Here is a 23958-nt window from a genome sequence, read left to right on the forward strand (position 1 = left end):
ATCCAAATACCCCTCCCATCTTTGTACTGCTCTGTGTATTTGTTTATCAGTCACCACGACCATGCGTTTGGAATTTGCTGCTATTGTGGCCGAGAGACCCACCATTGCTCACTGGCTTTTAAATAGTCCTTCAAGTCATATTTATTTCAGCTGTCTTAGAATGTTTGACATTTTTAATAGTCACTATCCTGCTATATGGACATTCCAATAGGCCATGTAGACTTTTAATTGCCCTTTTCTGCTATTATTTTCATGTCATTTAATTTGTATGCTTAATTTTGTGTTTTGTGACTTCATTGTTTTCTTTTTATGTAAATTGTCTAGGTGTAGGCACTATATTACACTTGAATTATATTTTAGCACTTCAGAGGTATGATCATAAAGTAGAAATGAGGAGGGTTTAAGGCATAACTGCTGATGTCCTCTTCATTTACAAATGCATTTTTAGTAGTATGTTTTTTGGTACTGAATCCAACACACCATTGTACCCGTTGATTCACAGCACCTCATGGCCTTATTTGGTTTCTTCATTTTTAGGTATTGCCAAACATTCTGCTTTCTTATTGTTGTTTGCCACCTACAGTGCAAGTTCGCATTCTTCACTGGCAAGTGCTTGTAGGGCATATCTTATTAAAACTTATGTATTTCTTTTTTAGGCTGTGAAACTAGTAACAGAATTAAGTCTGGAGTATCAGGTCTATGATCCACAACTGTGGAATGGCATTTTACAGAAACTGCTTGGCTTTAATATGGTAAGTAAACCTTTTTGTGTAATTATTATTGGAAGACATATTTTAGTAGTATGCTGCTCTTTGCTGTAGCCTTTCATACATTTCTTCTTTGGGGCAGTTTTAGGTAACGGGTTCTAATTCATTTAGAATTGCACACTTCAACAGTGAACTTACCTTGCAAGACTTCAAGCATTTCTTAGAGTGCTTCTCAGTTCTGCCCTCAAGATCCAATATTCTCATTGTTGCAAGGCCTTTAAGAAAAAAACAAAACAATGGCTGGCTTATTTTTTTCTCCACCATTAGTAGAAGATAGAAGTGAGTAGACTATTCTTCATTAGAGCACTGTTGTAGTATTGCTGACGTATAGAACATGTTCTGCCAAGGATACTGTACATCCAGCCAATCTATAAAAGCTTAAGCACCCTCCTCTGTGCAGTACAGCCTCTGTTTGAGAAGAAGTGCTGGTACTAAAGTTGGCATGAGTGCAGATTTTCAGAACTTTCTTGGTGCCGTTCCATGAAGGAAGTGTTTATCTGTTTCACAGTCTGTCAAGTATGCTGCATCTTCCATCATTGTGGGCAGCAAAGTACCCTGTTGGAGACCATTTCCTCTTTTCCTTTTATTTTTCTGTGGAAAATTTTATTTTTCACGTCACCTGAGAAGAAGTGTGACTGAGGTCAACAAATCCATTGTAAGGATAAGCATTCTAAGTGTTATTTTTGCCTAGGCATTGAACATAACTGCGTTCTGTTCCCCAGTTCTTTGTTCCTAACACTATTTACAGTTGTTTGAGTTCCCTTAAACTTTACATTGAAAACAAATGTCTTCAGACTTTAGCACAGGCTAGGATGGCCTCAGGCGTGTCCCACGCCATCCTAGACAGAAAATTAAAAAGTTAAAAGAAGAGATAAAGATACGAGAGACGTCTGTTTCTTTTAACCAGTCAGAGGTTTCCATTTAGGCACTTGACCAGCCTGCAGACCAGCTGACTACTGTATCTATTCCCATTCTCTGGATCCCTTGGCAGACCAAAAAGATGCAGCTTGACACCACGCCTGTACCAATGACCGAATGGCCTTCTTGACCCCAAAGGGAGAACCAAGGCTGATTCTCTCTGACGAAACTGGGGGATCCCCCAATTCTTGTCAGGGAGGATATCCTAGGTACCCTTATGAAGGTACATCCGAGGTCTGGAGTTCAACATTTAGATCATTGCTATGTGGGTTATATTCTTGCCTAGGATATGACCACCAGACAGCTTTCAAAGCTTTTGGGCACCTTCCATGCACCAAAATGCCATTGTCTCAAGCAGAAATATATAAAATGCAGACTGGGTGCCAAAAAACTTCAATGTTTTCTTGCCCCAAGAAGGGAGGCTACAGTTCTGAAAATAAAAATGTTAGAAAAATCAAACAAAAATGTTATACACAAGGGTAAGTACATCTGTAACCTGGAAATATATGCAAAAAAATAAATAAGGAGTCTGGAATTGAGGAACGGCTACTTCAACAATGATCTATTATAGCATCTACTGTTATGGTATATTTACTTACACAACTGTATTATATTCAACATTTAGATAACTGTTGCAGTAGCCTAGCTATGCATATACATTACCACAACTTATGAACACAAAGGGAGGAGTAAGGAATTCAAGCATCCTGGATGCCCTGGAGAATAGTCCTAGCAAAGCCTGTCCTGGACCTGGAAAAGGAATCCAGTTTGTAATGCTTTGTAACTTCAGTGATAAGGTACATACTCAACTGTACTTTGTAACTTCAGTGGTAAGTTACATACTCAACTGTACTTTGTAACTGTAGTGGTAAGTTGCATACTCAACTGTACTTTGTAACTGCAGTGGTAAGTTACATACTCAACTGTACTTTGTAACTGCAGTGGTAAGTTTCATAGTCAACTGTACTTTGTAACTGCAGTAGTAAGTTACATACTCAACTGTACTTTGTAACTTCAGTGGTAAATTACATACTCAACTGTACTTTGTAATTTCAGTGGTAAGTTACATACTCAACTGTACTTTGTAACTGCAGTGGTAAGTTACATACTCGACTGTACTTTGTAACTGCAGTGGTAAGTTACATACTCGACTGTACTTTAACTGCAGTGGTAAGTTACATACTCGACTGTACTTTAACTGCAGTGGTAAGTTACATACTCGACTGTACTTTGTAACTGCAGTGGTAAGTTACATACTCGACTGTACTTTGTAACTGCAGTGGTAATACTCGACTGCACTTTGTAACTGCAGTGGTAAGTTACATACTCAACTGTACTTTGTAACTGCAGTGGTAAGTTACATACTCGACTGTACTTTGTAACTGCAGTGGTTACATACTCGACTGTACTTTGTAACTGCAGTGATAAGTTACATACTCGACTGTACTTTGTAACTTCAATGGTAATACTCAACTCTACTTTGCAACTGCAGTGGTAAGTTACATACTCAACTGTACTTTCTTCCTCATACTGTTTTTTAGAGGGGCCTAAGAAAAGGAAACAAAAGACTAAGGGCCCGATTCCAAAAGTTTTCTCTCTACAAGTGACCACTTACACTGAGAGCATTTTTTTTTGTTTTGAATTTGGGCCCTCCCCCCCGGTGAAAGCCTGTTTAATAAATAGGCTTCTCACCAATGTAAGTCACTTACACTGAGGACAAGCCTTTTGGAATCACTGCAGATTTAAACTGAGCACAACTTTTTTTGGAATCTAGCTCAATACATATTTTTCCTGCGGCTGTGCTATATCTGCTCCTTACTCTAGAGACCTTCAGCAGCAGTAGTTCAATTTCTCTTGAGTGTTTTAAAGCCTTGATGGCTTTGCAGCCCCAACAATTTGCATCTACTTCTGTTTCATTTACATATAAAGGAAAGAGTGAGTCCTCTTCTGAAGTAGTGCCTTCTTCAGAGCCTGAATCAGAATCTCTTGAATGACATGACAAAGATGGCAGACTGATAACAGCTCAGTGAAGTAGGTATCCAAAAGAGAAACAATTTTGAGACAATTTTCTCTTACTGAGGATTTTTTGGATCCTCCTTCAAGATTTTTTTAAAGAATTTTCCTGTCAGATTAAATATACAAACTTTGTTTATCAGCAAGATGAGTCAATCCAAAACGTCAGTCCAGAAAAGTGCTTTGAGGAAATAAATACAGTCTTTGTTTTCTCGTATTCAGGAGATTTGTTTGAAAATAGATAACCTGAACAGTAAAATAGGCTATATCAAAGAAGAATGCAATATACAAATAAGTCTCCTCAAAGGCATGATTAGGCAGCAGAACACAAAAGTAAATGAGTTTGAAGCCTTAAATGAATTTGAAGGAAGACTGAATTAGAGTCACAGAGTTTCTACTAAAGCAAAATACGTGGGCATTATAGAAATTAGATGGCTTGAGGAATAAAGTTAAGAAATAACTTGAGAATTTGTTGTACCAGAAAACATGGAAGGACAGAATTTGATTTTCCAACTTCTTGGATTCCTAAAATTCTAAATCTTCCAGAGGTGTTATCCCATGGGTAGAGGGAGCTCACAGATCTCTGTCTAAATGTTCTAACAAGAATATAACCCCTTAATGATCCATTGTTGTTAAAATTATATGAAATGTAAACGAGGATCTTCTTTTAATAATGGCATTTTCAAACCATTCTCCAAAAGTGGTTGAAAACATCTTCAGATTTAATAATAACAACTTAAGTAATTGAGAAAAGGAAAATGTGTGGTTTGGCATAATGGTTAAGGTGCTTACCTTAGAAGCACAAGGTGCAGGGTTTGATTCTCACATGGGGTAATTGGCTAGGCTTAAAATGGCCCCCCGAGGACAGTTAGCCTAGTACTAATTTATGAATCTGTGAATCTTTAAATTGCATCAACTCCACCCAGTTAGGCTAAGAATTTTTCTTTAATAAGGTCCAAAAACATTCAGTAGACTGGAAGATTTTTCATACATTCAAGATAATATTTTATCCTCGCTGAAAGCAGTGGACTAGATAGACATGAGTTTAAAAAGACAAACAGAAAGAAGCAGCTGGTAAACATTATCTAATAAAAAGCTGAAAGATGAATAAAAATTAATTCTTGATACTGCAGTTTATTACTAGAATCAAGTAAAGTTTAATAGGATATGACCAGTAAATAAGATATATTGCTTTCTCTGACTTCAAGTTTGAAAGATTCAAACAAGACGATGTGCCATTCATCAAAAAGAAACCAAAATCGTTAATAAATACCGTCAGATGTAATTTGCTTTTGTCCTATAAATAAAAATACTTCTTCAGAACTTGCCTTCTTTGCAGTGTGCACTCCTTTATTTGCCAACATTGTTATGGCATTTTGGGAAAAGAAGTATCTTTAATTCACCTTTTCAAAATTCCTGGGGTCTTTATGCTTGGTTTTTTAGATGATGATATATTTTTTGGAATGACAGTTATGAAAAACTATCAGAGTTTATAATATATATTAATCGTACTACAACATTTTTAAATTTCACCTGGAATTGGTCAAAGGATAGTTTGTTTTTTGGATGTACAACTTACCAAGGATTGGTCAAGACAAATGTTTGTCTCTGACATATATAGGAAGCGTACATATTCAAATTCATTGTTGTATTATTCTAGCTGTCAGCCATCTTTTCAAAAAAAGAGCCAGATTAAACATATGGCCAGGATGATCTCTGACCATAGTCTAGTTTCGATAGAAATGGGTAAACTGCGATATGTTTATTGTGAAGTGTTATCCTCCTGATCTTACATATATGAGTTAAGTAATGATCCAACTTATAAAAGAAATCTAGGATTTTATGAGACTATTTTAGGTAAGGGGGGTAGTTATATAGCAAAACCAGTAGGGCAGTGGTCATGACTTATGGCCAAGATGACAAGGCTATTGCAACATTTTATAAAATAATTGGAACCTGTATTCTGGTGGGAAAAGCCCAATTTAAGATTTTGGGAGAAAGTGTCTTTTAAAAAAGATAAAATTTAAAAACCTCTTGCAATCGGGTTTTTATTCTGGACCTTTGGTTAATAGTGGTAATACTAAGTTTGGAACCTAGAAATGTGGTCAGTACGGTCAGTGTAGATATATACATGAAGGACCATCTATCAGTATACCAACTTTAGGTATGAAGAAGGTCTTCAAGTACTTTAACTGTCTTACAGAGAGAGGGGTGTATATACCTGTATGTCAAAATTGTTCAGTATTTTGTATAGGGAAAACTAAAGATATACTCAAAGAAAGGATTTATGAGCATATTCATAATATTAAAAAAATGCGAAGAAAAATGCACTTTTTTATACATTTCTGTCCACCTAGATTTGAGCTTTTTATATTAGATATAACTTATAATTAATAACTCATGTAACTTGACCTAGCCAGAGCTTTTGACACTGTTTCCCACTCGGGCATAATAAACTCTCCTGGCTAGACATTAACCCGTATATTACCAGATGGGTATCTAACTGGCTCACTGATAGAACCCACTCAGCCAAAATAGGGAAGCCACCTCGAGTAGTAAGCCCATAACGAGCGGTAGCCCAAGGATCGGTCTTGGGGCCCCTTCTGTTTGGGATATAATTTTCTGAGGTATAAGCCAAAAACCAGGGGTCTGTGGCTGAGCAAGTTTGCGGATGACTGCAAGCTGGGTGCTGTCTTAAATTCTGCTAGTGATGTGAACATCCTCCAAGAGGGCCTTACCCAAACTACTAGTTACTGGTACCAAAAGCATGGCTTCAAACTGAATGCCTAGAAATGCATCATTATCCCCTTTGGGGAAAATGGCATCACCATTAATTATCACATTAATAACAATTTACTAAGAATGCACTCATTCATGAGGGACTTGGGCACCCAGGTTGAAATCAACCTGACTTTTGACACCGCATTGCCTCTGTTGTACAGAAGGCTTTCTACAAGGCCCCCTCATAAGTAAGGGTGTTTCATCCAGGAATAAGGAGGTCATAACATCCCAGTACTCCTCCCTTATCAGACCCATTATCGAGTACAGTGCCCCCTTCGGAATGTACCTTGTCAAGCACATGCAGCAGCTGGAGAGACCACAGAGGTTCCTGACAAGGAAAATTCAGAGTCTCAAACACCTGTCCTGTACAGATAGAGTAAAAGCCCTGTCCGTCTACTCAGTCTCGTACAGACTGCACAGAGGTGACCTGTATCTGGCATACAAGGCCATCTCAAACCCAGTCTTGATGGAGTTGCTGCATATCTGTAAATCAAACTCCACTCGCGCAACCCGTATGCAAGGCTTCAACCTGTTCTGTGGCATTAATAGAACTTGTTGGTGGGACAGAGTTATATCCCAAAGACTCTCCCATCTGTGGAATAGACTCCCTCTCCATGTCAAGAAGAGTACCTCACTAGCCCTCTTTAAGAGGAACCTTGATGACTGGATGGGAAACAGAAAATACACTCTTGGGATCCCACCTGTGTCCCTGCTGGACAGGGGAAACAGGTGCTGACTTTGTGGGAGCATGGGCAAAATTCTTGGCTAGGCTTATAAGGGCCTCCAGGCCGATAGCCTAGTATCATTCTATGAACCTGTGAGCCTATATGATTAAAATTAATCCTAGAGACGGTCTTTGAAAAGCTGAACTGGAAGTAAATGAATTAAAATGGCAGCTTGCCACCAATGCAGAATGAATTCCCACTGAGCCTGAATTTTTTTTTTTTTTATATTGTTTTGTAGAATTAGTTTCTTAAGACAGGTTAGTGGCACATACATAAAACTATGCTCATCGCTTTAAGAATTATAACAGGAAAGTTAGCCTTATTACCAACTTGAACTGTAATATTTTATGTGATTTATTACTATCATTTCTCTGATTGTTTCACTGTTTAAAATACTGACTGTTATGTTGTTATGTGGAGCTTTTCTGCCCGGGCCTGTGCTGAAAATGGGCAGTTTTGCCCAGTCAGAATTCCCCGATAAACAAATGTTAAATAAAGTAGATGGAGACATGAGGTCACATGTAATTCTGAAACATTTATAAACGGTGTTTTTAGCTGACTATTAGTTCTGAAGAAGTCCTTTTATTTGTAAGACGAAATCACTTAACCTATAATTTTTATTAAAGCTTTTGGTTTTGTTTTCATGAGTGGCATGTCTTGTTTGGTTCGTTGGTTTGTGGTACTTTAATGTACATGTTTTTTGGCATCTTATTTTTGAAAGAGTGTAAGATAAGTACTGCATACTTATTAGTAAGCAATATAATGATTAACACAAAATGAGCTCTAATCTCTCAAACAGCTTAACTTTGCTGTCATAACTAAGGGGAAACGTCTTAGTGAACAGATTCATTCTTATTACTGTTAGAACAGTTTTCAGCTTTTTAAGCATTATTATAACAGTATAGCAAGCAGTTTTTATTGTTTAGTGTATCTGTTAGACTTCAGTTAACTTCATAATTTAATAACAAGTTAAGGGAGTCTGTATTATATAAACTATGCATCATATTAAAAATGCACAAGTGCCTTTAAATGTAATGGTCAAAGGTAACCAATAATTGAAGCCATGAATAGCCTCAGCTTCTTTTGTCTCATATTATTAACAGAGTCCTACGGCTCAGGTATATTCATGTATAACCCTTTTACTTTATGGTAGAGTGATATATACACTTAAGACATCATGCCTTATCACTAATGTGAAAGTAAAGGAGTATTGTCTTAATAAAGGCCGTAGGAATTAAAGAAAAGATTTATTAAGCTAAAAGAAAGGAAAGGAAAATATTTATCTCTCCTGCACCATCTTAGTAACACATGTAACCCTAACCCAGCAACTTGCATTAAAAATCATTCTACCACTATCTCTCTTTTGCACACACCAGCAGATAAGTACAAATTTAAATGGTATTCCTTACCCAAACGCTAAAACACACTCATACATGCACTACATATATTATCCTCCTTATCTTTAGCTCAGAAAGATTCATGTGTGTATATATACACACACACACAAAACCCACTTACCTGTTGCAGTAAAGTGTACATCCACAAAATGAGTGTTCGTTACATTTGAATTTTCACACAAACAGCCTTGCAGTTCATTCTGTCACATAAGTTAATGTCTTACTGAATGAACGGAACCCAGTGCTTGAACAGTGAGGTAAGTCTTTTCAGATTAAAATAAGGAGAGTTTGTATGTGTACTGGGTGGCTTTTCAGATTAAAATAAGGAGAGTTTGTATGTGTACTGGGTGGCTTTTCAGATTAAAATAAGGAGAGTTTGGATGTGTACTGGGTGGCTTTTCAGATTAAAGTAAGGAGAGTTTGGATGTGTACTGGGTGGCTTTTCAGATTAAAATAAGGAGAGTTTGGATGTGTACTGGGTGGCTTTTCAGATTAAAATAAGGAGAGTTTGGATGTGTACTGGGTGGCTTTTCAGATTAAAATAAGGAGAGTTTGGATGTGTACTGGGTGGCTTTTCAGATTAAAATAAGGAGAGATTGGATGTGTACTGGGTGGCTTTTCCTGCTGATAGCATCCAGCCTCATAGCAGGCTTCAGGCACCAGTAAACGCAATGGTCACTGGTGGTCTTCCTATTAAGGATGGGCAGACAACCACAAAAAGTTATCTTATTTTGATATTGCTAGTACAACAAGCTTATTCAGTTAATAAACTAGGTGGGAAACAATAACTTTTATTTATATCTACTTTAGAATTCAAAAGTATCGCTGGTTATAGTAAATGTTTTGTCAATAACAGGCTTCACAGTTTCATTAAATAATTTACTACTGACATAATGCCCCTGACCTAGTTAAATCTTGCTGGTGGGCATTTTCTTGTTTGTGTGAAATCAGGGACAATGACATGATTGAGTTACTTCTTCAGTGAGGTAAATAAATGCAGTTTACCCCTGCTATTGTTTGTGTGAAATCAAGGACAGTGACAGGATTGAATGACTTTTTCAGTGAGGTAAATAAATGCAGTTTACCCCTGCTATTGTTTGTGTGAAATCAGGGACAGTGACAGGATTGAATTACCTCTTCGGTGAGGTAAATAAAAGCTGTTTACCCCTGCTATTGTTTGTGTGAAATCAGGGACAGTGGCAGGATTGAATTACTTCTTCAGTGAGGTAAATAAATGCAGTTTACCCCTGCTATTGTTTGTGTGAAATCGGGGACAGTGACAAGATTGAATTACTTCTTCAGTGAGGTAAATAAATGCAGTTTATCCCTGCTATTGTTTGTGTGAAATCAGGGACAGTGACAGGATTGAATTACTTCTTCAGTGAAATCAAGGACAGTGACAGCATTGAATTACCTCTTCAGTGAGGTAAATAAATGCGGTTTACCCCTGCTATTGTTTGTGTGAAATCAGGGACAGCGACAGGATTGAATTACTACTTTAGTGAGGTAAATAAATGCAATTTACCCCTGCTATTGTTTGTGTGAAATCAGGGACAGTGACAGGATTGAATTACCTCTTCGGTGAGGTAAATAAATGCAGTTTACCCCTGCTATTGTTTGTGTGAAATCAGGGACAGTGACAGGATTGAATTACTTCAGTGAAATCAGGGACAGTGACAGGATTGAATTACTTCTTCAGTGAGGTAAATAAATGCAATTTACCCCTGCTATTGTTTGTGTGAAATCAGGTGACAGGATTGAATTACCTCTTCAGTGAGGTAAATAAATGCAGTTTACCCCTGCTATTGTTTGTGTGAAATCAGGGACAGTGACAGGGTTGAATTACTTCTTCAGTGAGGTAAATAAATGCAGTTTACCCCTGCTATTGTTTGTGTGAAATCAGGGACAGTGACAGGATTGAATTACTTCTTCAGTGAGGTAAATAAATGCAGTTTATCCCTGCTATTGTTTGAGTGAAATCAGGGACAGTGACAGGATTGAATTATTTCTTCAGTGAGGTAAATAAATGCAGTTTACCACAAAGGGACAGTGACAGGATTGAATTACTTCTTCAGTGAAATCAAGGACAGTGACAGCATTGAATTACCTCTTCAGTGAGGTAAATAAATGCAGTTTACCCCTGCTATTGTTTGTGTGAAATCAGGGACAGCGACAGGATTGAATCAGGATAAATGCAGTTTACCACAAAGGGACAGTGACAGGATTGAATTACTTCTTCAGTGAGGTAAATAAATGCAGCTTATCCCTGCTATTGTTTCACAACTGCTAAGCAACAGTCGCAGATCTGGTGTGTGAGTACCACCATTGTACATTATGTTGCTATTTGTTAAAATCTGTGCAAAATTAGTAAAGCTATGGCTTATGCTTTGTGTGTGTGTGTGTGGGGGGGGGAGCAGTGTAAGAGTAACAAGCTGGATATAATGTATTTCAATTTCTTGTACAAACATCATCAGCATTGCCATTATTTGTGTGTTTGTGGGGGTGGTTGCAGTTTATTTAAGAGTAACATGCTGTCTGTATGTTCTTTCACTTATGATCACAAACATAAACCTTACACATGATAGGTGGCTGTCCATCACAAACATAAACCTTACACATGATAGGTGGCTGTCTTTGATAGCTTGACGAGAATAAGATGTGAGTGAAAGCAACTGCTCATTTCCACTCTGGAGCACTGAACAGCATTGCCATTTCACAGTGCTCTGTCCTGGTTGAATTCATGGCTATGTTTTTTTTTTTTTTTCTGTGTGGAGTCTGCAAGCTGTCTGTGTGCCCATCTGTCTGTGTCTGCTCTGGTTAACCCCAGCTCCTCAGGAACATGCAGCAGGTGAACTACAATTCCTTCAGTTTCCCTGAAGGTGAACATGCAGAGGGTGGGTGTGTGTGTGTGTGTGTGTGTGTGTGTGTGTGTGTGTGTGTGTGTGTGTGTGTGTGTGTGTGTGTCTGTGACTGTTTGGGTGTGTGTGTATTCACATTTAAAAACATATCACTGATGTTTATCTGTGCACGCACATACACACACAATAATGATGGGCCCCTGCATAACTTTTCTGGTTGCCAATAAAACAAGTAATTAACAAGTGTTTACATTCAAAACTAAGGCGTAAAATATATCACAGAACATTCAGACACGTAGAGCTTCAAGGAGTCTGGTGGCCCTAAAATATATTTTATTTATTTCTTTATTTTACATTTGTTGGCCGGGCTAGTCTAGCTGGATATATTTCCATTTTCAGTAGAGGCCCGGGGAGAAAAGCTCCACACAAAACATAACAAAGAGACATGTTAATAATAAAAAATTAAAAATAAAAATAAGAATATAAAATTAGTAATAAAATCAACATAAAGTTAAGCCACACAAAACTACAGTAGACATGAATAATACTAGGTCAGTTACAAAGCATCTTAATTAATGGATAAAGGCTGCGCCAAAAAGCTTCTACAATATAGAAAAAAAAAAAGTTAAAGTACAAGTGACTAGAAAAGTTGAAGGAGTAATACAAGATTAGAAAAGAGGGAAGAGACAGTAGTCAAAAAGTGAGAAGAGAAAAGACAAAAGAGAGGAGAGGGGAGAGATGAGAGAAGTAGGTCAGAGCATAGAAGGACTGCAAAGGGCAAAAGAAAAACTAGGTATTTGCTTAACTATTAAGCACAGAGTAGGGTTAAAGGTAGAGAAAAGGGTAATAAGGAAAGTTAGTCTGGTGTACTACATGAACAAAGCCAGTGATTTTGGAAGTGCAGTTTGATTTTTTGTTTGAAGAGAGGTAAGGATGTGATCAGAGTTATATCCCTAGGTAGCAGATTCCATATTCTACCCTCAGTATTAGTGAATAGAGAGTCGCCAGCTAAGTTGTGGGACTTTATGGATTTGGTCATGAGTTTACAAGAGGATCGAAGGGAGGTAAGATTGTTATAAGGGATTAAAAGTTGTGAAAGTATAGGGGTGTTATCAGGTTGGTACAGTATTTTGTGGGCAATAGTAAGTTGTGAGATTATAAGATAGTTTTGTAGTTCTAGCCAGCCTAAGAGTTTCAAATTAAGACAGTAATGGGTTCTGACAGGGTTACCAGTGGCAAAGCGGGCAATGTTATTATAGCAAGTTGCTATTTTGTTTAGGTTAGCTTTCTTGAGGTTGGTGAACATAGGAGAGGCATAAAAGAGTGTAGATATAAGATGGGAGTGGGCGATAGTAGCTCTAGTAGATGGGGTGAGAAATGGTTTAATACGGTATAAGGATCCTATTTTTCTGTTAACTGTTTTGATGGTGTTGTTGATGTGTTGATCAAAAGTGAGATTGTTATCGATGGTTATTCCTAGCAGTTTAGTTGTTGAGTCAGGAAAGATGACAGTGGTGTTGTTTGACAAGATGGTGAAGTTTAATGGGGAGGTTCGAGTGGTGGGGGTGAAGAGGAGAAGTTTAGTTTTTTTAGCATTAAGAAGGAGGTACCGTCTAGTAAGCCATGTTTCTACTGTGTTGAAGATATTTTGAGTTAGTGAGATTAGATCTGAAGGGGAAGATGCTGAACAAATAATAGTGGAGTCGTCAGCGTATTGAATGCAGGTAGCTTGAGGGATTACAGAGTGAAGGTCATTAATATAGAGGGAGAAGAGAAGTCGACCAAGAATAGAGCCCTGAGGGACTCCAATAGAAATGGGCAATAAGGAAGAGATGTGGTTGTCCCAAAGAACGGCTTGTTGTATGTTACTCAGATATGAACTAAACCATTTAATGGCAAGGTTATCAAATGAGAGGGATTCGAGGATGTTAATTAAAGAAGAGTGGTTAACCATGTCGAAAGCTTTAGAGAGGTCAATGAATAGAGCAGAAGAGAAAAGATTATTGTTGCGATTGCTGTTGATGGTATCTACAAAGGAAAGGAGTGCAGTGGTGGTGCTATGGTGAGGTCTAAAGCCATGTTGACAGTTAGCTACAATGTTGTGTAAAGAGAGATACTGTACAAGTTGCTGATGAATACATTTCTCCATAATTTTTGCTAAAGGTGAGAGAAGAGCAATTGGTCTAAAGTTAGAGTAGTCAATAGAGTTACCACCTTTGTGTAGTGGGATAATATGAGAGACTTTCCAGATATCAGGGATGGTTCCCTCTTGGATAGTCCTATTTATGAGTATAGTTATCGGGTATGCAATTTCTTTGGCTGCCTTTTGAAGAAAAAGAGAAGGGAGCTTGTCAGCAGAGGGGGTACAAGGTTTCAGTTTGAAAATAAGTCTGTAGATGAAAGAGGTAGAGATGGGTTGTAGAGAGAAGTTGTAAGAAGAGTCTACTAGATTATTTGGAGGATAGAAGTTATTGGTGTTCAGTTGTCTAGCAAGAGATTGAATAGTTTCAGTAAAGAAAGAGTTAAAAGCATTTGCAGTTTGGTGAGGGGTGTCTGGGTCAGCATTTAGAGGGGAGGGAGTTTTGGCTCTTCCTGGTGAAAGGAGTCTATTGATCGAGGACCAGAATTGTTTGGGTTTATTGAAATGAGTTTCTTGAAGTTCACAGTAGAATTTTCTTTTGTCAGTGATTATAGCTTTTTTGGTAAGATTTCTAAGTTGGTGAAAGTGAAGAAAATCAGAGCTGATTCTATGGCATCTCCATTTGGCCCAAACTTTATTTTTTAGAGAGGATTAGTTTTTTAGTTTCATTCGAGAGCCATGGGGCTGTATTAGACTTCATTCTAATGGTACGCTCAGGAGCCTGTTTGTCCAAAATGGAAAGGAAAGTAGAATTAAAGAATAATAATGAATAATACTGCTTCGTTAAGTGGAAGTGATTTTAAGGGGTTCCAGTTACATGTTCTGAGTTCATTTTCAAATAGGTCAATTTTAAAGTGTTTGGTAGAGAGTATTTTTCTTATGTTAGGGAGATTTTGACAATCAGTCTTTTCTCTTATAATATAAGTTAAGCAGTGGTCACTGAGGTCATCAGGCATAGTTCCTACTTTATATGTGATGTTGACTTTGTTTATGAGTATCCAGTCTAAGATACTCTGTTTCTTACTTGGCTTATTAAGCCTTGTAGTAGAGGTAATGGATTGGGTAAAACCATTTAGGTTTATGTGAGAGGAGGGATTTTCAGCATTAATAGTATTCCAGTCTATATTAAAGTCACCAAGAATTATAGTTTCTTGGGGGTAATTGGTGGAAACCCAACTGAGAGTCTTCTAAGACAGGTATATTGTTACCTGGTGGTATATACATGCAGATGATGTAAAGGGCTTTCTTTGCATTTAATTGGAGTTTAGTGATGATGGCTTCTACTTTACTATCCTGGGTTGGACAGGCTGAAAGGGTAGAGATATTGAGATGATTCTTAAACAGAATTGCTACTCCACCACCCTTTCGTTTAGAACGGTCAAGCCTTAGTATATTATAGCCTTGGGGTATAATCTCAGCATCTTTAGTGACTGGCTTTAGCCAGGTCTCTGAGAGGCAGAGAATGTCATAACAGTGAGTGTCAAGGAGGGCGTGTAGGTAGGGTACTTTGTTGTTTACACTTCATATGTTAAGATGCCCTATGAGGAAGGTATTATTGAAGCTTGGTCTAGATGCTTGAGGGGAGGGATACACGGGGCGAGGGTTGGGGTGACCGTCATCGTCTTGTAAGGTAGGATCATCAGGTTTGGATGTGAAGTTGCTCTTAAGAAGGGTTAGAGGTTTCATTTTTTTATCTGAGGGTAAGGCATAGATGAGGTGAGAGTGCCTATGGAACTTAGGTAGATGGTAGCTAGGGGTGGAATTAGCATTTAAGAATGAAGTGAGATAAGTGTGGAAGGTAGATGTATGTTTCTGTGTGTAGTTTGGCTGGATATTAAGTGGGTGTTTGATGAAGGTAAGAAGGTAAGCCGAGGATAGGGTGGTTGAGAGTAAAACTGAGAGTATAAGCAGGGTAGGTAAGTGGGGAGTCATATTTACAAGTAAATCAAGGTAGAAGTGGTTATAAAGTAAAGGTACAAGATTAGGGTTAAAGAGGTGGTAGTATATGTATAAGCCAAAAAGGAAAGAAAAATAACAGTAGGAGGAGAGGTAAGGATATTAAAGGATATAAAAAGTAGAGGGACAGGTAAAGTGAGTGGAAGGATATAGGATGAGTGATAGCAGAGGAAGAGGAGAGATGCTAGTAATAGGATAGGAGGGTAAGTAAACAAAAGAGGAAAGTGGGAGGAGGATAGGGGTGTGTAGAGGGGAGGGGTTCAAGTTTAGCGGGAAAGAAAAGGACAGGATGGTAGGGTAAGGGGTGGGACTAGAGAAGTATAAGGTTAGGACCCCTGGGGGTGGGTGGGAATTGGGGGTAGGGAGGGGAGCGGAGTGAGCCCGCAGGGCGAATGGAGCGGGATACACAGAGTATACCAAAGAGGAAGGAAAAAGTATCAGAGAAAGCTAACTGAGTCAAGGTAAGAGAAGGTAGCCTAAGGAGGAGAGGGTAAGAGAGAACTTCAAAGGAGGAAAGGGATAGGAGTAGGAAAGGTGAAATAGGAAGAATTATGTAGAAGTAAATACTAGTACAATAAGTATTGATGGGGACAGGGCGACATCTAGTGGGCAAAAGCAGAGGTGCAGTGAAAATTCACAGGGGCTCTCGGAAGTAAAACTAGACTAATGGGAGAGAGAGCACAAGCCAACAGTCTAAGGTGAGGGAGAGGAAGGTAATAAAGGAGTAAGGGGGGGGGGGTTGCTGCTGGCAAGCTTAGCTGGGAGCAAACAAAAAGCTTAGCAGGGTTAAGTTGGTTATAAATTACAACTCCATGATATAGGTAGACATACTTTCTTGATATCTTGAGGTAGTGGGTTGCAGAAGAAGGCAATGTTCTAGACTTTTCCAAGGGTAGTAGGCAGAAAGTACCCTAGTAGAGTTAGTAGAGGGATTCAACCCAGGCAAAAAACACAGGGTATATCAGGAGATAGCTAATACAGGAGGAAAAGTGGAAAAAATAAGATAATGTTAAAGAGAATAATAAAATACAGTGTTTCTAATACAGTGCAGATAAAACAGGTTATTCAAGTACTATACTTTATAATATAACACATAAGATTACAGTTACAGTCAGGCAAGGCCAAGCAGTTTCATTAAGTAAAGTAAGCGTTTAGGCATAGCACATAGTATAGATACACTGCATTAATGGCTACTGCAAGCTATATAATGTGCACATCCACAGTAGATAATGCAACAATTAAGTTAAATAGCAAGGTTTTCCATTTAATGGCAAAGGGAGACATAGGGGTGAGCAATTACTCCATAAGAGTTATAACTAGGTTGAGTGTCGAGTGTAGGGAAGCCCTTAATTGAGTAAGATCCCAGCCCAGTCTGCACGTGTAAGGCCACTCCAAATTACACGCAGTTCAGATAAATGGCAGGTAGAATACAATTAAGTTTTAACAATATTAATCCGGTATATGGAGGTGAAATACCCCTAGCAGGATTAAAATCCTTGGACTATAAGTCACCCAAAGAAATTCCAAATAATATCAGTATAAGGTCCAAGAGAGATTAAGTAGCCTTGCATCAGTCGCTAAACAGTACTAGTTTAGTCAAAAACAGGGTTAAGAAAAAACAAAAAACAAACACCAAAAAGGCTAACTCTTCAAAAGCACAGCAGTAAGCTGCATTTAACTGATAAAAACTATTGAAGTCAAAGCTGACACGCTGTCGCTACAGTAGGTACACAGTCATCAAGCTAAAATCAGCTACGCAACCTTATCGGTGAAGAAACTATGCATGTATCAGCATAAAAAAAAGCAGAATAGTAGGTATGGCGTTAACATTACATTAGGATATACTGCTATACATATTCAGTTTGGGCAGTTGTTATGCACCTTCAAATAAAGAGTTTAAGAGCAGTCGCTAAAAGCAGCATACATAACAAAAGCAAACCTCACAGATGTTCGTACAGGGAATAGCGTTGGAGAAATCTCAGTACAGAAACAAAAAACAAAACATAAAACAAACGCATTCGCGTCTACAGGAATGTCGGCAAAACACAAATTACAAGATATAAGCCATACACATCTACTGAGAAACGTCTCTAAAATAAAACAAACTAGCAAGTAAAAACTTACTACAGATAAGAGCGCACAGCCAAGAACGCACAGCAGCAGAGAGGTGGGCTGATTTATCACAGAAACTTCAGACACGTAGAGCTTCAAGGAGTCTGGTGGCCCTAAAATATATCACAGAACATTCAGACACGTAGAGCTTCAAGGAGTCTGGTGGCCCTAAAATATATCACAGAACATTCAGACACAGAGCTTCAAGGAGTCTGGTGGCCCTAAAATATATCACAGAACATTCAGACATGTACAGCTTCAAGGATTCTGGTGGCCCCAGAACATATCACAGAACATTCAGACACGTAGAGCTTCAAGGAGTCTGGTGGCCCCAAAATATATCACAGAACATTCAGACATGTAGACCTTCAAGGAGTCTGGTGGCTCCCACAGTCTGCACTGTACAGTTGGATTTTGACATGGACTTAGGTTCATAGGTTCATACTAGGCTATCTGCCCTAGGGCATTTATAAGCCTAGCCCAAAGTTTTGTGGCTTTCGCCACCCCTTTAGTTTGAAGGATACTATGCCCATTATTTTGCTGTGCCTCTGTCAAGCAGTGACACTGAGGTAATCCCTGGGGTATACCTGCGATCTCCCATCCATTGATCAAGATTTCTCTTGAACAAAGCCAGCGAGGTGCTCTGCCTCACATGTACCGGGATTTTGTTCCACAGCATAGGGAGTCTCTGGGTGATGAATCTGTCCCTCCAGCACGTCCTATTTATAACCGTGTTAAGGTTTAAGTCTCTTGCTCTTGTAGTTCTGATGGATTTAGATTTTTTGAGGTGAAACATGTTCATTAATTCCGGGTTGGACATGGCCTTGTATGTCAGGCACAGGTCACCTCTGAGCAGACGGTAAGCGACTGAATAGAGCTGGAGTTCCTTCAGTCGGGCAGCATAAGACATATTTTTGAGACCCTTTATCCTTTTGGTGAGGAACTTTTGGGGCCTGTCCAATTGCTGCAGGTGTCGGGTCAGATACATTCCGAATGGGGCATTGTACTCAATCATTGGTCTGATGAGTGATGAGTATAGGGGAACGATGACCTCCCTTGATCTAGATGTGAATCCCTTCATGATCAGGTGGGCAATGTAGAAGGTCTTCCTAACTACTTTGGCAATGTGGGTGTCAAACGAAAGGTTACTGTCAACCTGGGTCCCCAGATCCCTGATAACCTCTTCTGTGCTTAGTGGATTGCCACCTATATGGTAGCTAGGGGTAACCTTGTTTTTCCCGAAGGGTATGACTATGCATATTTTGGCATTTAACTTTAGGCCATGGCTCTGGCACCAGTTATCCATTTCTATGAGACCCTTCTGAAGGATATCTGTGTCTGATGTGTTTTCAACTATGGCGCCCAGTTTGCAGTCATCTGCAAACTTTGTCAGCCATAACCCTCCTGTGTTTGCCTGTACTTCTGAAAAGTAGATGCCGAACAAGAGTGGGCCCAGGACTGAGCCCTGTGGGACACCACTTGTGACAGGCTTGGAGTCTGACATGGCGCCAGCAACGCTGACCGTGTGGGTTCTGTCACTTAGCCAGTTTGCAACCCATCTTGTGATGTATGGGTTTACATTTAAGCTGGTGAGTTTTTCAATGATACCCGGGTGGGGTATTGTGTCGAAAGCCCTTGCCAGGTCAAGGTAGGCTGTGTGGACTGCCTTGCCCTCATCAATGGCCTTGGTGACTGTTTCGAAAAAGTCAAACAAGTTTAAAAGGCATTATCTGCCCTTGACAAAGCCAAACTGGGTTGGATCCAATGTCTGCAGGTCCCCTATGTCTTTATTTATGAGTTCCATTATGATCCTCTCCATAGCTTTGCAGACCAGGCTTGTCAAGCTGATGGGACGGTAATTTCCAGGGTCGGTGGAGTCACCACCTTTGTGAAGTGGGACCACAGTTGCCGTACGCCACTCCTTGGGTACGTATCCTGAGGTGAGGCTAAGATTAAACAGCTGCCCTAACTTCGGGTTTAATTCCTCATTGAGTTCGTGGAGCACACAACCGGGGACACCATCTGGTCCCATGGATGCTGTGTTTTTCGCCTTGTAGAGAGCAATTTTCACCTGAGCATTTGAGATGTTTGGGGGGGGGGCTACAATCCTCTGGTATAGATATCTCTCCTTTTGGGGGGGGGGGAGGAATTTGCACTGAAGCTGTCAGCCAGTATGTTGGCAATGTCTGTAGGTTCAGTGATTTTTACATCATTTTGATCTAATTCTGAGCATATCTGAGAGTTTCCTCCCAGGTTTCTAACATAGCTAAAAAGGGCCTTATGATTGTCTTTTGAGTCCTTAGCGACTTTTCTCTCAAAATTTGCCTTGGATGATTTTATGAGAGATCTTAGTTGTTTTACTTATAATGATTAAGGGTGTCTTCCCTTTTAAGGATTTTGCTCTATCTTGTTGTAGCTTTCTCCTTTTGTTGTAGAGCTTGTTTATGGCTGGGGTCCACCAGACTGGACGCTTGCCTTTGGTACAAAGAGTCTTTGTTTTGTTTGGGATTGCCTGATCCATGCAGTCCTGGAGGTGCTGGTAGAAGGCATTTGTAAGTGATTCAGCGGCTTGAGTAATGGTTTCCGCTGGCTCGGGGGCCTTGAAAGAGACCACACCAGTCTTAAGAAGTGTGAAGTCGGCTTTTGAGAAGTTCTTCACTGTGGGCTTTTATCTGGGGTGGGGCGGATGTGGACTTCCAGTGAGATTAGATTATGATCTGATCTCACCAATGAGGGGTATACTTCCGGTGTTGAACATTGTGACCCCATGTTCGTGATGATGAGATCTAGTATGTTTTCTCCTCTTGTGGGGATGGTGACTAGTTGTTCCATGGCATTTGAGTTAATGAACTCTAGGAACCTTTGGGCTAGAGTGTTGGGGCTTGAGTAGTGATCACAGTCTATATTCGGATAGTTGAAATCACCTAGTATGATGGTGTTTGGAGATACATTTATCCCCTCCAGGGTTTGCAGGAAAGCTGTGTGAGGTTCCTGAGTTTGAGAGGGTGGCCTGTAACATGCTACAAATTGCAGAGCAGTCTTGCCTACGGTTAATTGCACCTGGATGGTCTCCGATGCATCGTGCGTTGCCACCAACCTGGAGGCGAGGGTGTCTTTGATGAATATGGACACCCCCCCCCTCCTTTCTTGGTGTTTTTTTTCCCTCAACTATACCCATTCTAAAACCAGCCCTGCTCAGAGGTGTACACGGAAGATTTCTGTAGGTTGTGCTTTAGTGGGCTTGGGATTGTGTGGTAATTACTTCTTTAACTTTCATCATAATCAAACCTTAGACGTGTGCACAGGAGGTCATTATAGCGTGTGTTGGGGGTGGGGACAGTGTGATCATTGTTTTGTTTTGTTTTGTTTTTCTCTCAGACCTCTGAGGTATACAAAGAAGATTATTATAGCTTGTGTAGGGGCAGTGTACTGCCTAGGAGCATAAAATGGTGTACATATGCGTAATGCTGTACAACTAACAATTTTAACTATAATTTGGCTACCCTCTTCCTAAGCAGTGGAACTTGGTCAAACATAAAACAATATTGCTACCACGGCAAAGAAATTTAAAACAACTTTATTAAACTTGCTAAAAACACGAATAAAGCACACCGAATAAGCACTTTCACATTTAAAATAACGCTTCCTCAGATCCAACTAAAACTAGTAACAGTGTAACATTTAAACTAGTTATAACCAGTCAGCATTCACAGAAACACATTGAGAATGGCAAAATTAAAATTTCAACCTCCGTCCCTTAGCAAGTTTATTAAAGTTGTTTTAAATCTCTTTGCCATGTATTGTTTTATGTTTTACCATATAGCTTTTTGTACTTTTACGGAATTTGTTTTTTCTTTACTTAAGAAGTGGAACTTCAGAAATTGTTTAAACCCAGTGGATTAAAACGTTGCCACAATAATTCCTTATACTCCAATTTATTTTCCCATGCTTCACCTCTCTGTGAGATGGGCCAACACAGTATGGTACACAGGCTTGTTGTAATGTAAGTGCAATGTAGCTATAGGTCTGTGCATACTTCTCCTAAAACCCTGCAGCATGAACTAAAAGGTCACTTAGGAGGGGTGGCCGTGGATTGGAAGTATGCAGGGTGCCCCCAACCTGACATTTCCAGGGGCCCCTAAGATGTTAACGCAGGTTCTGTAAAGCATATATTTAAAAGGAAAAAGAATTACTTTTAAAGTGATGACTAAGAGAAACACTCTTATGTGACTTACTTCAAAGTGATGTTTTGTTATATGAATTAGTCATGTTTGATTTTAAGATTGTATGCTTTTATACCATGTGATGAACTGTGTTGTATTTTTTGGCTGGCATGTGATACATATTGATGCACTACAGCTTGTCTGTTTTAACACTATACTGAAAAAGAGTTTAACTCAAAAGCTTTGTTTGCTGTTTTATAATAAACTGATGGTTTTGGATCATTGTTTCTCTTGCTTCTACAAGGTTTGACTTCTCTGGTCAATTTTAGGTGAATTTTTACTTATGTTTATAGCCTTGGGATTTGAAGTACGGTTAAAGCTATTTCTGTCTGTGTTAATTATTTCTACGTTGTTATAGTAAAGATGTGCAACTGCATGGGAGTATGCAAGTCTGTTCAAACATTTCTATATACATCTGTTTAATTTGTGCTGCCTGTTTCTGTGATCTACACAAGTAATGTTCAGATCTCACGTTTTCTGGTTTGCCAGACTTTAGCTACTGTTTGATTACTGTACATTTTTGCATTTCTCACATGTATGTTATGATTAGACTGAAGGGGGAGATTAAATTCTGTTAAATTTAATTCTGTAATTATATAGCTGGAATAAACCTATGCATTTCATAATCCATATGGTTGTGTATGCACATGTGCAACCGCATGCATGAGCACACAGAAATAAGTCATAAATAGCAGGAAAAAGGAAACCAGTCATTTAAAAAAATGGATGTAAGCACAAGACACTTACGATCTAATGTTGCCCTTTTCATTCTTCCTCACAAATGGGTGTAGGACTCGTCTGCTTACACAAGACTTTGGATCCAATTCTTGAGCTTCTCCCTCTACCCATAATGCCCAACTCTGTTCTCTAACTCCTCAGATCTCTTTTGTCGCCATAGCCACAAGAATGAAGTTCCAGTTGCTCAAGCATAAGAGTGTCTTTTGACAATATTTCTCTGTAATTCTGGTGTTTTTTTCCACTTCCATACTTTCTCTCGCACCACTCATGGTGCTTGACTGGTACTCTGTTTTCTACATTTCTATATTCCTACTTTTTTGCATCTAAAAAGTTTATTTCTAGTTTTTCCCTGTTTACTTTTTCTGGTCAGATTTATTGTAGTTATTGTCTTAACCTTCTGGTTAAGTGTAGCGTTGCTGAAACCCTTTTTCCTTCCAGGGTTTACTGTCTTCTTGCTGCCTACTTTGGCAGAGAAGCCCATGTCAGAAAAAAATACAGGTTTTAAGAAGTGCACTTCTAGTTGGCATAAGATTTCTAATTTTGATGGCCACAAATAGTGCTTGTACTGTCTAGGAGTGCCCCCTTCTCTAAATTCCCCATGCACTATTTGTGCCACTTTTAATGCTAGGGCCCCTTCTGACCGTAGAAACAAGCTGATCCTGACAGGATTACTTCCAGCTGTGGCTCAAACCCCTTCAAAACCAATTTCATTGCTGTCAGAACTGAGGAAAAGGCACCACCCCAAATCTCCAAAAACTTCCTTGGAACCGTCCGAAAAGTTAAGAAACATCTCAGATCTAACTCCGTCAGATCCGAGGCCTATCGGGCAGCCCTCAGATCCACAGCAACCCACGGATCTGACAAGCTCAGCCCCTACTGCCAGTTCTCCCCTTCTATCCATCTCTTTCTTGGATCCCTGATCATCAGATTCGACGAGTAGAGGCTGTGCGCCAGAATTTGTACTGAAACCTGCGTCTCTGGCTTTGCCCTCCCAGTAATTTTGAATGCTAACAAAGCACTCTAACCGGCATCCACAGCTTCATATAGGTCTTCAAGGAGCTTGTCAGAGGCTGACATGAGCAGGATGATGATGAAATTTCTTAGGGTTTAGATCCAGAGGGGGGTCCTGCCAGGTCAGTCCCCTCTTGGATCCGTGAGCACACCTGACCAGCCAATACTGTCTCCTTCTCCAGTCTGACCTGCAGTTTCACAGTTCCAGGATCCAAGAACTCCAAAAGGTTCAATGTCTGATTTGAGGAAGCTCCCTTTTTCAGCTCCAGTGGTATCTCTGACCAGCCCTGCTCCAATACCTCTGGAGAGGATTGGATCC

General features: G+C 39.4%; 1 protein-coding gene across 1 annotated transcript in view; it reads left to right on the top strand.

Moving 5' to 3' along the window:
- Nucleotides 1-23958, top strand: part of KNTC1 (kinetochore associated 1) — a 3090908-nt gene that overhangs the window by 2531254 nt on the left and 535696 nt on the right. The window contains exon 56 of the mRNA XM_044068909.1: nucleotides 657-752. Within this exon, the coding sequence (XP_043924844.1) occupies nucleotides 657-752 (96 nt within the window). The remainder of the gene's footprint in view (nucleotides 1-656; nucleotides 753-23958) is intronic.

Source organism: Protopterus annectens, chromosome 4.part0 (genome assembly GCF_019279795.1).
Source record: "Protopterus annectens isolate FY-2018-M chromosome 4.part0, PAN1.0, whole genome shotgun sequence".
Lineage (NCBI taxonomy): Eukaryota > Metazoa > Chordata > Ceratodontiformes > Protopteridae > Protopterus > Protopterus annectens.